Source organism: Nicotiana tabacum, chromosome 6 (genome assembly GCF_000715075.1).
Source record: "Nicotiana tabacum cultivar K326 chromosome 6, ASM71507v2, whole genome shotgun sequence".
NCBI classification, from domain to species: domain Eukaryota; kingdom Viridiplantae; phylum Streptophyta; class Magnoliopsida; order Solanales; family Solanaceae; genus Nicotiana; species Nicotiana tabacum.
In genome coordinates, this window is record NC_134085.1 from 206,359,451 (window position 1) to 206,375,012 (window position 15,562).

The 15,562-nt window shown below is 37.0% G+C and overlaps 1 protein-coding gene across 1 annotated transcript; it reads left to right on the forward strand.

The window, feature by feature from the left end:
- The first annotated feature begins 339 nt into the window (after positions 1 to 339).
- Positions 340 to 13,111, forward strand: LOC107820683 (uncharacterized). Its single transcript, XM_016647006.2, has 7 exons — positions 340 to 537; positions 2,613 to 3,132; positions 3,272 to 3,428; positions 9,649 to 9,693; positions 9,849 to 10,014; positions 10,657 to 11,024; positions 12,759 to 13,111. Exons 1-7 carry the CDS (start codon positions 403 to 405, stop codon positions 13,075 to 13,077), a joined length of 1,710 nt encoding a protein of 569 aa, XP_016502492.1. The 5' UTR covers positions 340 to 402; the 3' UTR covers positions 13,078 to 13,111.
- The last annotated feature ends 2,451 nt before the right edge of the window (positions 13,112 to 15,562 follow it).

The following is a 15,562-nucleotide window of genomic DNA, read 5'->3' on the forward strand; positions in this document are numbered from 1 at the left end:
GTTCTACGTAACTTGGCACAAAGGAGTAACTAAAAATAATTATATTATGATGGAAAATGTATAAACACGAAAAGCTGTAGAATATTGTAGAGAAGTACATAAACAAATTCTAATTTCTAATAGAATATTGAATAAAAGTAGCAGAAAATGGAATTATAGAAGTTTTAAGATCATTCTTGGATTACCGAAATTCAATGAAGTTTTAAAAATTAGAGATAAATATAAAACTTACCTAGTATATAATTTATAGTAATCCTTTAACTGTTTAACTAAGCGGTAAACTGTGGTTATTTACTTTAATTCGGGTAGTACAGGATTTTAACCTAAATACAGAGAGAGAGAGCGGGTATTCTTGAAAATTGAATTTAGTGGAAGCGGTGCAAGACTGTGGGGAGGAGAAAAATGGTGGAAGAAGAACCAAAGGTTATAGCAGAGGAGATAAGAAGGGAGCAAGAAGAAGTACTGTTGTCTCTCATTGAACAACGTACTAAAGATGTTGAAAATCTTCGCAAACGCATCTCTTATTACACTTCTCAGGTTCTCTTCGTTGGGACCCATACAAACCTTTCATTAAATGTCTTTTTAAGCTTTAATGGCTGAAATTGTAAAGTCTTAAAGTTGTCAACTTCGTTTATTGTTGGGAGGGGACCGGGATTGGTGCGGGACGGTCTTTAATTTCCCCCCTTTTTTTGTTTGAATAATGAAAACCACTGTTGATCCCTAGGAGTTTTGCGGTTAACGTTCTTTAAAAATATTAACCGAATGTAAAGAAAGCTGCTATCTACTCACAAGTCCATTTATATCTTCCGTCGTGGATTTGGATCTCCAAAATTGAAAATCATTGCTTTGTCCCGAAAGCCTTCAAATTTCTTTTTCTTTGATGTTTTTTTTTCTTTTCTTTTTAAAGAATAATTAACTTCAATGTCTATGTATTTTAGGGGCTTCCCAGTTTTGTGTGTGCACGCATATATATGTATGTACATGTATGAAAGATGTTTACCCTACTATAACATTCTTGAACAAGTGATTTCTTCCCATTTGCCTAAGTCTTGGTGGGTAGAGTTCGCCAAATTCATGTCCTAGTGGGAATTAGATGGAATACTCGGACACCAGCAGTCACAAAAAAAACATTTTTGATAAAATTATAGTCTCAATGGAGAGGACCCTCCCCATGAGGTTCGGGGTTCAAGTCAACAAGGGGAAAAAATGAGTAAAAGCTACTGTTGGCCCATAGGTGTTTTTGGATTTGTTACCATAAAATCGTGGTCATCTTAATGAGGATTTGCTTTTAAGAAAACCTGGAATATATGCTTCAGCAGGAATGACACAAGCTGCTGGTATGGACTATTAGAGTTGTGAAGTAGATGTGGATTCAAACCACACTAGGATTTTCAGTCCACTGAACTACTTGAACCACTTGGAAATAAGTATCCTTTCTTTATGTCATTTGGGCTGCCCCGAGATTCTAAGGATGACTGAAGCCTCTGTTAAAGGGCCTCCTGACTTGATCTTCTTCTTTATATACACAATTTGATGTATGAAATTGGAAGAAGTACTGCTTCTTTAAAGAGTAAACCAGGTTCAGGATTCAGACTAGTAATTGTTTTTTTATTATGCAGTTAGCTCTATTCTCGACTTGACGGCGGGAACCGTCTTATCTTAGGGTGTATGCGTAGCCCCAAATTGGGGGGGGGGGGTCCATTTTTTGATAACCAATAAGTAGCATAGCTTCGATAGACTTGCAAGTCTTACCATCAATCTTGGTGATATCTATGCAATGCGGCTATATCTGGATCGACCAAAGTCAGACCATTTCTGTCAAGGACCAATATAGTCAGAAAAAAGCTAATTACCGTATTTTTTACGTTTTTTTTTTCCTTCTTTTCCTTTTTGGGATCAATTTTACATGTTTGTAGTTCATTGTCTCTCTCTCAATAACAAGTGGTCTAGTGAAGATGGGTGCCTTGAGGAACCTAAAAACTCTACTATACTTTCTCCATGGTCTTCTCATTGTTCAAATAGATGACATGGAGATATTGTCATGTGGCTTAATGCGCGTTCTATTCAAATTATGACATTCAGGGTCTTCAATTGGAATATGAGCTGGCTGTTTAGCTGTTTATGTTTCTAATGCTTCTACATGAATGTCAATTGTATATCTTGTTCTTTCTTCCCATTCTTAGATTTGCAAGTTTTCTCTATGCCAAGGATACTCCATATATTTCTGATTCCCTGGCAAAAGGAGGATACTTGAATGTCCAATTTTATGAGTGATAAGCTTCAAATCTTTGCTTGTGGCAACAGATCCAGCTTTGAGTTAAACTTAGTGTAGTGCAACAGAATCCTTTTGTCTTAAAAATTATATATCTATAAAATTCCATAGGGATGATTGTGTATCTATCAAGTTTCATACACATCTGTGAACTTACCTTACAATCATTTTACTCGCAAAGGGATGGCTGTTGAATGTTGGCTATTACCTGGCGGAGGATTTATTATCTACTTTAATATGTAATTGAAATAATGTTCATTTTACTTCGGAGTCTTTCTCTTACTTTGGGACCATAACTAATATTTTCCATTTTCCCCCTTCTTTGGAATGAGATTTCCAGCTTGATCAAGCAGAGAGGAATTTAGAGGAGTCACAACAGAAACTTGCTAGCCTCCGGGCTCGGGTCAATGTGGCAACATCCACAAGCTTTCATGGGAATGACCTGGATCCGGTGAAAGCTAAAATAAGATCCGTCAGTCCTATTCAGATAAGTGATGATTCTTCTGAAAGCCTCTCTGAGTGTAAGCCTCAACCTGACAAAGACAACATCACAGCTAGAAAATCTTCAGCACTTGATAAAAAAATAGCAAGCCCTTTTCAGAAAAACAATGATAATTCCGCGAAGCTGCCCACGGCAAAACCATTACTTATCATTCCTGACGTGAGACCAAAGGTTTCTCAGCCTTTGAAGATGGTAGAACCTAGTCCTGTCCTATGTGGATCTGATTTGTGTGCTGGAGGATCAGGATTTAATTTTCGTAACACTCGCATTGCAAGGTCAAAAGCAGATAATATTGTGGAAACCCCTCCTGACGTTGTAGCTGCTGAGATTCAACCTAAAGGAACAAAAAGGAAGTTTGGTAATAATTTATTCCTTAGCTTTGATCTGTCAATACTAGTATGTGTAACATGCACTCTGATATAATATGCAAATGCTTTTTTTCGTATGAAAATTACCATTTGACGAGCTTGTTTCTCATCTTCTCTTTGTGGGTATAGAACAGAAAGAGCGTGAAGAGTTGATTCCGTTGATAGGTAGCTCCTCTTCAGCAAGCAAGATCCATTGTCAGACGTGCAATTTCATACCTAGTCAACACAAGCGAAAGATGAGAACTATTGTCTTGTGCCCTACGAATGATCAACTTTTTGCGAGCAGGTAGGTACGCCCTCTGTGTGAATGACAATTGTGGTTGTGTATTTCATTCATTGCTTCTAGATTTATAGATGAATTATGGGTGGACTAACTGTAGAAATTGCTTGTCCCTTTCCCTTCTACAGTTAGTCATGTTTGTCATGGCTCCACCAACTTCATCATGTATGTCATGACTTTAATCTAGTTTAGAGATCCTACAGTAACGCCACATGATTGTGGCCGATCTGAAGATGTTCGTGTTGGGCACATGCCCACGTTGTCCAGCCAAAGGCCCAATGACCTAATCCTATTCTCTTTTGGTTTCCATTCCTATTCGGAATTGGATTCGGTTTTTGTTCCTATTTGGAGTTGGTTTTGGCTTTAAGAGAAAGCACCACTCATGATCTATAAATAGGACAACATTGGAGAATTATTCTATGCTCATTGATACAAGTCTTTGAAAGACTTAAGCACATAAGAGTGGTTTTTGAGAGAGCTTTCGTCAAGAGAGAAGAGAGAAGAAAAATATTTGTTTTGCTGCAGATTTTTATTCCGACCAGCCAACGATTCAAATCATGTTTTCGATTCGTTAACCGTTGGATCGGGCTGAAATTTTGACTGACTGTTCGTAACATCTTGGTCTTGAATTTGAACGGTGGAGATCGGATTTGGAGGCTCGTAGCATCTGATTTTGAGCCTCGAACAACAACTTCGTTTTTGTGTATTATACTCTTTCTTCAATTGATTAGTTGTTGCTTTTGTTGCTATTGTTGCTCCGTATTTGGCATTTGTTGTGTAGCCAATTTGGAGAATTTTTGTAACCCTCTTATTGTGATAGTGGAGCTTTTTTGGATCTTTGTGATCCCGTGGTTTTTACCTTCGGTTTGAAGGGTTTTCCACATTAAAATTTAGTGTTCTTTATCTTCTTTATTTTTGGGTTTGCCTCTTCCTCGGCATAACAGTGGTATCAGAGCCAGGTTATTAATCCGGGTTGTTACGGAATTGAGGCGAATATGAACAAGATGGTATGTTTAAATGGGAGAAATTATAATGTTTGGAGAAGCAAGATGAAAGACTTGTTGTTCGTGAAGAAGATGCATCTACCCGTTTTTTCAGCTCATAAACCTGAGAGTATATCCGATGAAGATTGGGATATCGAGCACCAACAAGTATGTGGATATATACGACAATGGGTTGAAGATAATGTTCGCAACCATATTGTGAATGAGATACATGCGAGATCATTGTGGGAAAAGCTAGAAACTTTTTATGCTTCAAAACCGGGAACAACACATTGTTTCTGCTAAACCAATTGATGACCTTTAAATACAAGGAAGACGACCCTATCCTTGATCACATAAATGATTTTCAGGGCGTCCTTGATCAATAATGGGAGTTAATTTTGATGATGAGATACAAGGACTTTGGCTTCTTAATACTCTGCCAGACTCTTGGGAAACTCTTCGTGTTTCTTTGACAAATTCAGCTTTTGGAGGTAAGGTGACCATGGAATATGCCAAGAGTGGTGTGTTGAACGAGGAAGTAAGGAGAAAATCTCAGGGTTCGTCCTCACAAGCAGATATCTTGGTTACAGAAGACCGGGGGAGAGATAGAACAAGAGGCTCAAGGAATAGAGGTAAAAGTAGAAGTAAGTCAAGGTCCAAATACTATAATATTACATGCAACCACTGTGGCAAGAAAGGACACATCAAAAGGTTTTGTCACAAGTTGAATCAAGACTCTAGAGAAGGAAAGAAAACTGAAAATAACGAGAACAATGTTGCTGCTATTGTTCGAGATGACCTTATTTTTGCTTATGATGAAAACGACATCAATTTGGTATCCCATGAGACTAGTTGGATAGTAGATTCTGGAGCTACCTCACATGTCACACCAAGAAAAGATTTTTTCTCATCTATTCTGGAGTGTTAAAATGGGCAATGCCAGTGAAGTTAAAGTGTTTGGTGTTGACACAGTTTGTTTGAAAACTAATAATGGTTCAATGTTAGTTCTTCAAGATGTCAAGCATGCTCCAGACTTTCCCTTCAATTTGATCTCCGCAGGAAGATTAGACGATGAAGGTTACCATAATGCCCTCTTTAATAGCCAATGGAAGCTCACTAAGGACTCGTTAGTAGTGGCTCGCGGAGTCAAGTTTGGTTATTTATATGTGACACAGGGCTCTATTTTTAATGACTCAATAAATATGGTGGAAGGTGATACTTTATCAGAATTGTGGCATAGAAGATTGAGTCATATAAGCGATAGGGGGATTACGTGTTTGACTAAGAAAAGTTTGCTTTCTGGAGTGAAACAAGCAAAGCTGAAAAGGTGTATCCATTGTTTAGCTGGCAAACAGAAAAGGGTTTCCTTTCATAGTCATCCTCCCTCAAGAAAGCCCGATTTATTGGAACTAGTACACTCTGATTTGTGTGGTCCTTTTAAAGTAAAGTCAAAAGGTGGTGCACTTTACTTTGTGACCTTCATTGATGATTATTCTCGTAAGCTCTGGGTGTATTCTTTGAAATCTAAAGATCAAACACTTAGCGTGTTTAAGGAATTTCAGGCCTTAGCTGAGAGACAGACGGGGAAGAAATTAAAATGTATTCGCACTAACAATGGTGGTGAATATTGTGGTCCCTTTGATAACTATTGCAAGGAAAAAGGAATTCGTCATGAGAAAACTCCGCCCAAGACACCTCAATTGAATGGTTTGGCAGAGAGGATGAATAGAACTCTAGTTGAGAGAGTTAGATGCTTACTTTCAGAGACTAAACTTCCAAATACATTTTGGGCGGAAGCACTTAACACTATTGCCTATGTTATCAATTTGTCTCCTGCTGTTGCTTTGGATGGTGATGTCCTAGACAGAGTTTGGTTTGCCAAAGATGTTTCTTATGATCACCTGAGAGTTTTTGGGTGTAAAGCTTGTGTGCATGTTCCTAAAGATGAGAGATCAAAACTGGATGTCAAAACTAAGCAGTGCATCTTTATCGGTTATGGTCAAGATGAGTTTGAGTATCGTTTTTATGATCCAGTTGACAATAAACTTATTAGAAGTCGTGATGCAATATTCTTTGAAGACCAAACTATTGAAGATATTGACAAAGCTGAGAAGATAGATTCTCAGAGTAATGAGAGCTTAGTTGATATTGATCTAGTTTCAATTGCTAAGGCACCTATTGCACATGAAAGAACCCAAGACAATGATGGAGATAGTGATCAAGATCAAAATGTTCATCATGGTGTAGATGTTATGGATGCTCCAGTTGATGAAGTTATGGTTGATCAGCAATCAATTCCTGCACAGGTAACTACTTCGAATGCTCCTGAAACCTCTCTTAGAAGATCTACAAGGGAGAAGCAAAAATCCATGCGCTATAATCCTGATGAGTATGTACTTTTAACTGACATGGGAGAACTTGAGAATTATGATGAAGCCATGCAAGATACTCACAAAGATCAGTGGATCGAAGCGATGGAAGATGAGATGAAGTCGCTTTATGAGAATGACACATATGAGTTAGTGAAATTGCCGAAAGGTAAGAGAGCTTTATTTAAAAAATGGATATTCAGAATAAAGCAAGATAACCATACCTCTACACCTAGGTACAAGGCGAGGTTAGTTGTTAAAGGTTTTGGCCAGAAGAAGGGAGTTGACTTTGATGAAATTTTCTCCCTTGTTGTAAAGATGTCTTCTATTCGTGTGGTTCTAGGCTTAGCTGCAAGTCTAGATTTAGAGGTTGAGCAGATGAATGTCAAGACTGCTTTTCTTCATGATGATTTAGATGAGGAGATTTATATGGAGCAACCGGAGGGTTTTGTAACTAAGGGAAAAGAAAATTGTGTCTGCAAATTGAAAAAGAGCCTGTATGGATTGAAACAAGCTCCAAGGCAATAGTATTTGAAGTTTAAATCTGTCATAGAAGAACAAGGGTACAAGAAAACTTCTTTAGACCATTGTGTATTCTTCCAGAAGTTCTCTGATGATGATTTTATTATTTTATTGCTTTATATGGATGACATGCTTATTGTTGGCAAGAATAAATCCAGAATTGCAGTCCTTAAGAAGCAGTTGAGCAAATTGTTTGTGATGAAAGACTTGGGGCCAGCAAAGAAAATCTTAGGCATTCAAATCTACCGACACAGAGATAGAAAAGAGTTATTTCTGTCCCAAAAGCAATACATTGAGAAGATACTTAAGAGGTTCAATATGACAGATGCAAAAGTGATTAGCACTCCTCTTGCTAAACACTTCAAATTGAGTATTAGTCAGACTCCATCTACTGATGAAGAGAAAAAGGAGATGTCTCGTATTCCTTACTCTTTTGCCGTTGGTAGCTTGATGTATGCTATGGTTTGCACTAGACCAGATATTGCACATGCCGTTGGTACTGTTAGTAGATTCCTTTCTAATCCTGGAAAAGAACATTGGGATGCAGTAAAATGGATATTAAGGTATTTGAAAGGTACTGCAGATTTGAAGCTGTTTCTTGGCAATCTAGACTACGGAAGTGCATAGCTCTATCCACCACAGAAGCCGAATATATTACTGTCACAGAAGGTGCCAAAGAACTATTATGGATGAAGGAGTTTATTAATGATCTTGGCTTTGAGCAGCCAAAGTACATCTTATTTTGTGATAATCAGAGTGCTATCTGTCTCATCAAGCACTTCACTTTTCATTCTAAGACCAAACATATAAATAAAAAGTATCATTGGATAAGAATGACCGTGGAAGAGAAATTATTTGAGGTTGAGAAGATACACACGGATGAAAATCCTTCGGATATGCTGACAAAGGCGGTGGTTGCAGATAAACATGAATTTTGTAGGAAATTGGCAGGCATGAAGCCTGTCAATAGTTCTTCTACTTGAAGACTCATTTGGCCCCTTGGCTGGAGGGGGAGTTTGTTAGGCCCATGCCCATGTTGTCCAGCCAAAGGCCTAATGGCCTAATCCTATTTTTTTTTTGGTTTCCATTCCTATTCGGAATTGGATTCGGTTTTTGTTCCTATTTAGAGTTGGTTTTGGCTTTAAGAGAAAGCACCACTCATGATCTATAAATAAGACAACCTTGGAGAATTATTCTATGCTCATTGATACAAGTCTTTGAAAGACTTAAGCACATAAGAGTGGTTTTTGAGAGAGCTTTCGTCAAGAGAGAAGAGAGAAGAAAAATATTTGTTTTGTTGCAGATTTTTATTCCGACCAGCCAACATTCAAATCACGTTTTTCGATTCGTTAACCGTTGGATCGGGCTGAAATTTTGACTGAGTGTTCGTAACATCTTGGTCTTGAATTTGAACGGTGGAGATCGGATTTGGAGGCTCGTAGCATCTGATTTCGAGCCTCGAACAGCAACTTCGTTTTTGTGGATTATACTCTTTCTTCAATTGATTAGTTGTTGCTCTATATTTGGCACTTGTTATGTAGCCAATTTGGAGAATTTTTGTCACCCCCTTATTGTTATAGTGGAGCTTTTTTGGATCTTTGTGATCCCGTGGTTTTTACCTTTGATTTGAAGGGTTTTCCACGTTAAAATTTAGTGTTCTTTATCTTCTTTATTTTCTGGTTTACCTCTTCCTCGACATAACAGTTCGTACCCGAGCAAAATTCGAGTTCCTAAATTGCACACTGCAATTGGTCATATTAGATGATAATAAGTTTACTTTGCCTAAGTAATGATTTGATAAGTTGTTTCCTTCAGTGCTATTAAAAGCCATGGATTTGTCACTTAAAGTGATACGAAGCGAAGAGCTATCGCTTCATGAGTGAAACCAAGTGCTTCATAGAATGTGTGCTTCAAACTATGACAGCAAAGTAATCCGGATGGGAAGCGGTCGGTTTTCTGAATCTCAACTTGGAGGAGTTGGATTAATGTCGACATTTTTGTATATAGGATACTAAAACTACTTATTTCAAATTGCAATTTGATCATTGTGGTACTAAATTCATTGGTGTTTGGTATTTTTTTAACGCTTAACTTCAAAGAAGCATGCAACGTCGCTTCTCGCTTTTTGCTTAAACAAGCCTCATGGACCTTCTTGCTTTTCGCTTTTAAAACACTGGTTTCCTTGATGTAATGCTGCACTGTACTTGCTTCTTTTGAGAACGACCTGTTACTCATGTTTCTCAGTCTTTCTCATACAGTTTTCAACCTTTCAGCATCGAATGAAACAAATCAGTCTCGAATTCTTTGTATTTGCTTAGAAAGGCTAACTCAGAGTTGCTTAACATGCAGTGCACTGGATGGGGTTGTCAACTTGTGGCAGGTGCAGGACATGGGGTATGTCAAAACTTTAGCATTCAAATTCTAGAGCTGCATCTGTATCATTTTCCTTTGCGAGACCCACTTTCTAGGCAATAACTTTAGATGTCAATTGTTTTCCCCGCGCATCACCAAATGCTTGTATTTTGATGGTCTGTCACTTTGGTAATCAGGTCAAGTGCTAATCTTGTCAGTAGCACAGATTGCATTTCGCGCGAGGGTAGAAGATGGCCAGAAGACGTAGCATGGCATCCGAAAGGCACTAGTCTCTTTTCTGTGTACAGCGCTGATGGTGGGGATTCACAAATTTCAATCTTGAATCTTAACAAGGGAAAAGAGGTATTTTTAGGAAATTTCTTGATGAAATTATATGACAGACCATTTCACTCTAAAATCTGCATGACTGAAGAAACATGCGTGCATGGTTTGATTTTTAGGCTGACCTGTTTGGCCTTATGATGGACGAGGTTTGTAGCAGGAATACGGGGTAAATCACGGTCTATAATTTTAGGAAAAAACTGTGGAGTATACGGTTCAGGGATCTATGAATCTCTCTCTCTCTCTCTCTCTCTCTCATGATTTTGCTATAAAACATTTTTTAAAGAGTCAGAGGCAGCAGCGTGGTTTTATTTTTAGACTGTAGTCATAAAGTAAACATCCAAAAAGGGATGCAATGTGTCTTTTGTCAAGTATTCAAGTACATAAAAAATATCTGAATTCTCCTCCCTCCACGGAAGATTAAAAACCAATGGAAGCCCATCAGGTAAACCTGATATCATATGCCGCTCCTCCAGCCTAAACTAAAGTCTATGATTTATAGGTGCATTGTTGTTCTTGTCTCTGTCACTATCACAATTATCATACATTCTATTGGTGCTTGGTTATGTAGCACTTGATAGTATGTCTTGCATACTCTATTGTGTCAAAGGACTCTCTTGGATTTTTTCTCTGCTCTGATCTCATATCCTGGTATATTAACAGAATACGCGAGTAAATTTCTTGGAGGAGAAACCTCATGTCAAAGGGATCATTAACAGCATAACGTTCATGCCATGGGAAGAGGACTGTTTTGTTACTGGTGGTAATGATCATGCAGTTGTCTTGTGGACCAATAAAGATGGAGAAAATTCATGGAAGCCTAAAGTGTTGCCTAAAGAGCATTCTTCTGCTGTAATGGGAGTTGCCGGTTTGCAGCATAAGAAAGTTGTGATGTCTGCTGGTGCCGATAAACGTATATTAGGATTTGATTTACCAGCTCAGAGAATAGAATACAAACATCAACTAGAAAGCAAATGCATGAGTGTCCTGCCTAATCCACATGATTTGAACCTTTTTATGGTTCAGACAGGGTAAGTTACCATTATGGTCATTCTATGATCATTATGTGCATATGTCTTTGTTCCATTATGTGCATATTTTATTATGTAGATATTTCTTTTACATTAGTAATAATTTTTCTTGCTATTTCCCATTCCCTTTTCCTCCAAAGCACCCAATGTGTTGTGATTCTTTGGTATTTTTACCCCTTCCTTTCTTTGTCAAAATGTGCTATGTGCAATAGTGTTTGAGTAAAGTGGATTTCTACTATATTGTTTTTGATACATTTAGATTTATATGATAATGTTTCGGTTTTTCTTTGGTAATGCATCGGAAAATGATGTGTTCTACTTTAATTATGTTTAAGAACTATTATACCTGTGAGGAGGAAGAAGAAGAAGAAGAAGAGGAGCAACCTGAACAATGTAGAATCTAGAATTTGATATGGATCCATAAAATTTGTTTTTGGAATCCTATGAAGTCATTCCTCCTAAAAGGAAGAGATCTGGGGTTCATCTAAAAAGTATTTTGATAAATTTCTTTTATTAACATTATTGTGGTACCTAAATGTGAACAATTCAGTATCTAGACTTGGTGTTCAGGAGAATAGCATGCTAGATGAAGATATTAACACATACTTAAAATATGACTAAATTGGAGGAGTGCTACAGGATCTTGATGTAATTGGAAAATAACTACTAGAGTGAAAGCCTTAAAGGCGAGTTTTATAGAGCGGTTGTGAGACGAGTAGTGTTTATATCTGATGGAGTGTTGGACCTCTAATGACCCAACATATTCACAAAATGAGTGTTCCGAAAATACAGATTTTAAAATGGAGGGGTAGTCATACGAAATTTGGAGGGTGTTTGGATTGGCTTATTTTAAGTGCTTATTGGCTTTTAAGCACTTTTTTAGTTTGTGTGGTGTTTGACAATGATAAAAAGTGCTTAAAAGCACTTACTTTTAGGCATAAAAAAGTACAAAAATAAGCCAAAAGCCAAAAGGTTAGGTATTACCAACTTATGGCTTTTGGCTTTTAGCTTAAAAACTACTTTTTATAAGCCAATCCAAACACCCTCTTGACAAGATCACAATTTACCACATTTGGTAGAAGGTACAAATAGCACACATAGAGGATAAAATAAGTGAAGGTCCCTTGAAATTGATTTTGGCTATGCCGACTTTCAAATACACTAGTCCGTGTGACACTATGATGATTAAAGGTTGTAAAAGGTGATGACCTAGACTTAAAACTACGTGGAATAGTGTTGTCAGGAAAAAAGCTACAGTGTCTTAGACTCCATGCAAATTTTTTCCAAGGATAAAAATGATAGAAGTGAAAGATCCATATATTAGGGTTTATTTTTACTGGTACACTTACGTTCGGTTAGGTGTTTGGCAAGAATTTTTTGGTTTTTTCTTATTGGTTGGTATGTTAGTAGAAAATGTAGAGAACCTCTTATATTAATATAATATAGGAAGCCCCTAATTTCTCTTAAAAATTTTATGTTATGGAATAAAACGGATCCAAAATGAGTGAAATGGATATTGAGGATTCACATAGCCAACCTCGATTAGTTTGGGATTGACGCTTAGTTGTTGTAGTGTAAAGCCTGTTTTATATCTTGAACTATTTTCTTATTATGTCACAAGTCTGATTGAATTATTATCTTAAAGTAGATACGATTGAAGCAGGAATATGTTACTTAGGCTGATATATTCTTGTTATGCTTTTTCTGGTCCAATGACTGCATCTTCACATGCAGGACCTTAGAGAAACAGCTTCGCTTGTTTGATTTTAGGTCGAGGCAAGCTGAGATTCATTCCTTTGGGTGGAAACAAGAAAGCAGTGACTCGCACTCGGCTCTTATAAATCAGGCTTGGTCACCTGATGGTTTGTACATTTCATCTGGCTCTGTTGATCCTGACATTCACATATTTGATATACGGTACAATTCTCACAAACCTTCCCAGTCCATTAGAGCTCATCATAAGCGAGTCTTCAAAGCTGTTTGGCACCACACTCTCCCGCTCCTCATTTCTATATCTTCTGATTTGAACATTGGATTGCACAGAATTTTATGAGGTGCTTAAAGAGGTGTGCTTCCTTTTCTTTTTAGCCCTTATTGTTCCCATTCATTTTGGAAATCGTTACCGCGAAGCCATATTGGGCTCTTAGATCAAAGAAATTCATTGCGTGGGTTTGATACAGCAGGCGATTTGAAAAGGAAATGTTAAGGAGTGTCATCTTTTCCTGTGCCTTGTTCTGCATTCAAGCTGTTAAATCCTATGAAAAAGGCTGTCTGTATCATTCAGAAGTATTTCACCTCTTTGTTAGCTCAGAGGTCTGTCAATTAATTGACTGCTATTAGGAGTGACAAATGGGCGGATCGGGTCGAATATGGTTCGGGTCGAAAACGGGTAATGAAAAAACGGATAAATTATCCGACCCGACCCATATTTAATACGGATAAAAAGGGTTAACCAGCGGATAATATGGGTAACCATATTATCCATGACTTCTTGCTTATATGATCACTTTTGGGAGAATTCTTAGTCTCCCTAACTTGAGGAACCCCAATTTGAGGCTTTACAAATGTAAAATTTAGACTCATTGGTTATCCGTTTTCTAAATGGATAATATGGTTCTTATCCATATTTGACCCGTTTTTAAAAAGTTCATTATCCAATCCATTTTTCAGTGGATAATATGGGTGGTTAATTGTTTTCTTTGAACCATTTTTGCCACCACTAACTGATAGTCACTCCCAGGGGTGGGGTGATGTAGAGTGGTTAGTTGAAATGACAATCTTGACAACCAAGTACCCCATTAAAATCCAGTGGAAACAGACACTAAATGAGTTGTTATTGTCTGTCTAATCTTAAGTAGGTAGGGTTACCCAATATATATGTGGGAGATAGGAGATATTTTGTGAATTAATCGAGATGAATGCATGTTGCTCTGGACATAACCGTTATAAAAAACAAAAATGACTGTTGAAAGTTGTCTAATGTAATGGACATATCGCCAGCATTCCGTCCTTGTTTTAGACATATCCTTTAGTGGTTGACCTCTTGACCGTTGACCACTAACTTGACTTTGATATACCAACTTAGAGGTATTAAAATGGGTGCATCAAAGTTAAGAGTATAATAAGTATGTGTGAATACTGTGACAGACTATTTGCATGTTTTGGTGCATAATGAGATTGGTTAAATCAAGAAAAAAGTTTGAGTAGTAAGTCGTCGTTGAAGACTTGAAGTAGTGTTTTTCTATTGTTGTGGCGTGGGCAAAATATACTTTCCATTTGCACTCAATGAACGAAAGTATGAATGAATTTTCATGAAGGGGTCTACACCTAATCATGCTCTAAAAAGTTTGCCAGACCTATAGATCACATTATTAATTTGGAGGCCTTGTCTTTTTGGTTGCTTTCTTTTAAAGAAATACTATATTGATGGAGGATGATTGTGTTGTCTTTTTATTTAATGACCTATGCAAGTAAAAATGGTTTAAATAAGGTGCACCCAAAGGGTGTGGCCTACACTTTATGGTTTTTTTCTATCTGCCTAGTGATCGAGATAAGAGTACACCCAAATGGTTTTTTCTGTCCAAAGTCTTAGTTGATAGAGATACGCATATGGGCACAAGCAGTAGCGTAGCCATCCTACATCAAGGGTGGTCAGGCGCACATCCGTCGCCGAAAAATTATATTGTGTATATAAATTAAGTACTACTTTATATGGTTATATGTTATAGTTTTAACACCCTTAGCACAATTGAGTGAGGTAGTCCAGCCATCCAGGGTGTTAAAAATGACGTGTTGTATCATGGGTTCAAAGTTCTTTGCCCATTTTATTTGCCAAAATTAAACCACCATGTGTGGTATATTTGATTCTTTTGCAATCTAAAAAATTTTCTAATAAAATAACTCTTAAAACTTAAAATTTGTGTAGAAATAAATAACTAATCTTAAAATTAATATTTTAACTAAAAGTTTTCTTAAATTAAATTTTATAATTTAAAAGTTAAGCTCTACAAAACTTTTGGTATACTATTTACTTGACGGAATTTTTAGCTACGCACAATCTGACCAAACACCATACGAAAAAAATTGGTAGTAAATCTGGCGTGGAGTGCATGGACAGCATTTTCAACCAATTGTCGCAAACCTTTCAAAAACAATCTTCTTTCGTTGGTTCTTTCTAACATTGTTACAATTAAATTATAGAAAAAGGTGACAGAGAGATAGAGAAGTCTTCCAATTTCAATAATTACATGCAACAAAGTGGAGTTGCTAAGAAATGATGCTTCCTAAAAGCTTTACAATGCTTACATGTAAATCCACATGGCTTTAATTTCTAAAGTAATACGATTATTATCAGCATGTAGGGCCAGCTAGCGCTGGACATTTTGATTTATGCATGCATATATAATTCTTTATTTACTCGCATCAAATGTGTAAATACCATATGATATGAATTATTGGATTAAAAATATGATAACCAATAATATTAATAAGACATGACATGTGACTGAAATTTTACTCAGTATAATTTTGTAAAAGCA

Coding starts and splice junctions, on each gene's coding strand:
- LOC107820683 (XM_016647006.2), top strand. CDS start 403: ATGGTGGAAGAAGAACCAAAGGTTATAGCAGAGGAGATAAGAAGGGAG. Junction 3,133..3,271: donor AGGAACAAAAAGGAAGTTTG/GTAATAATTTAT, acceptor TTGTGGGTATAG/AACAGAAAGAGCGTGAAGAG. Junction 3,429..9,648: donor GATCAACTTTTTGCGAGCAG/GTAGGTACGCCC, acceptor CTTAACATGCAG/TGCACTGGATGGGGTTGTCA.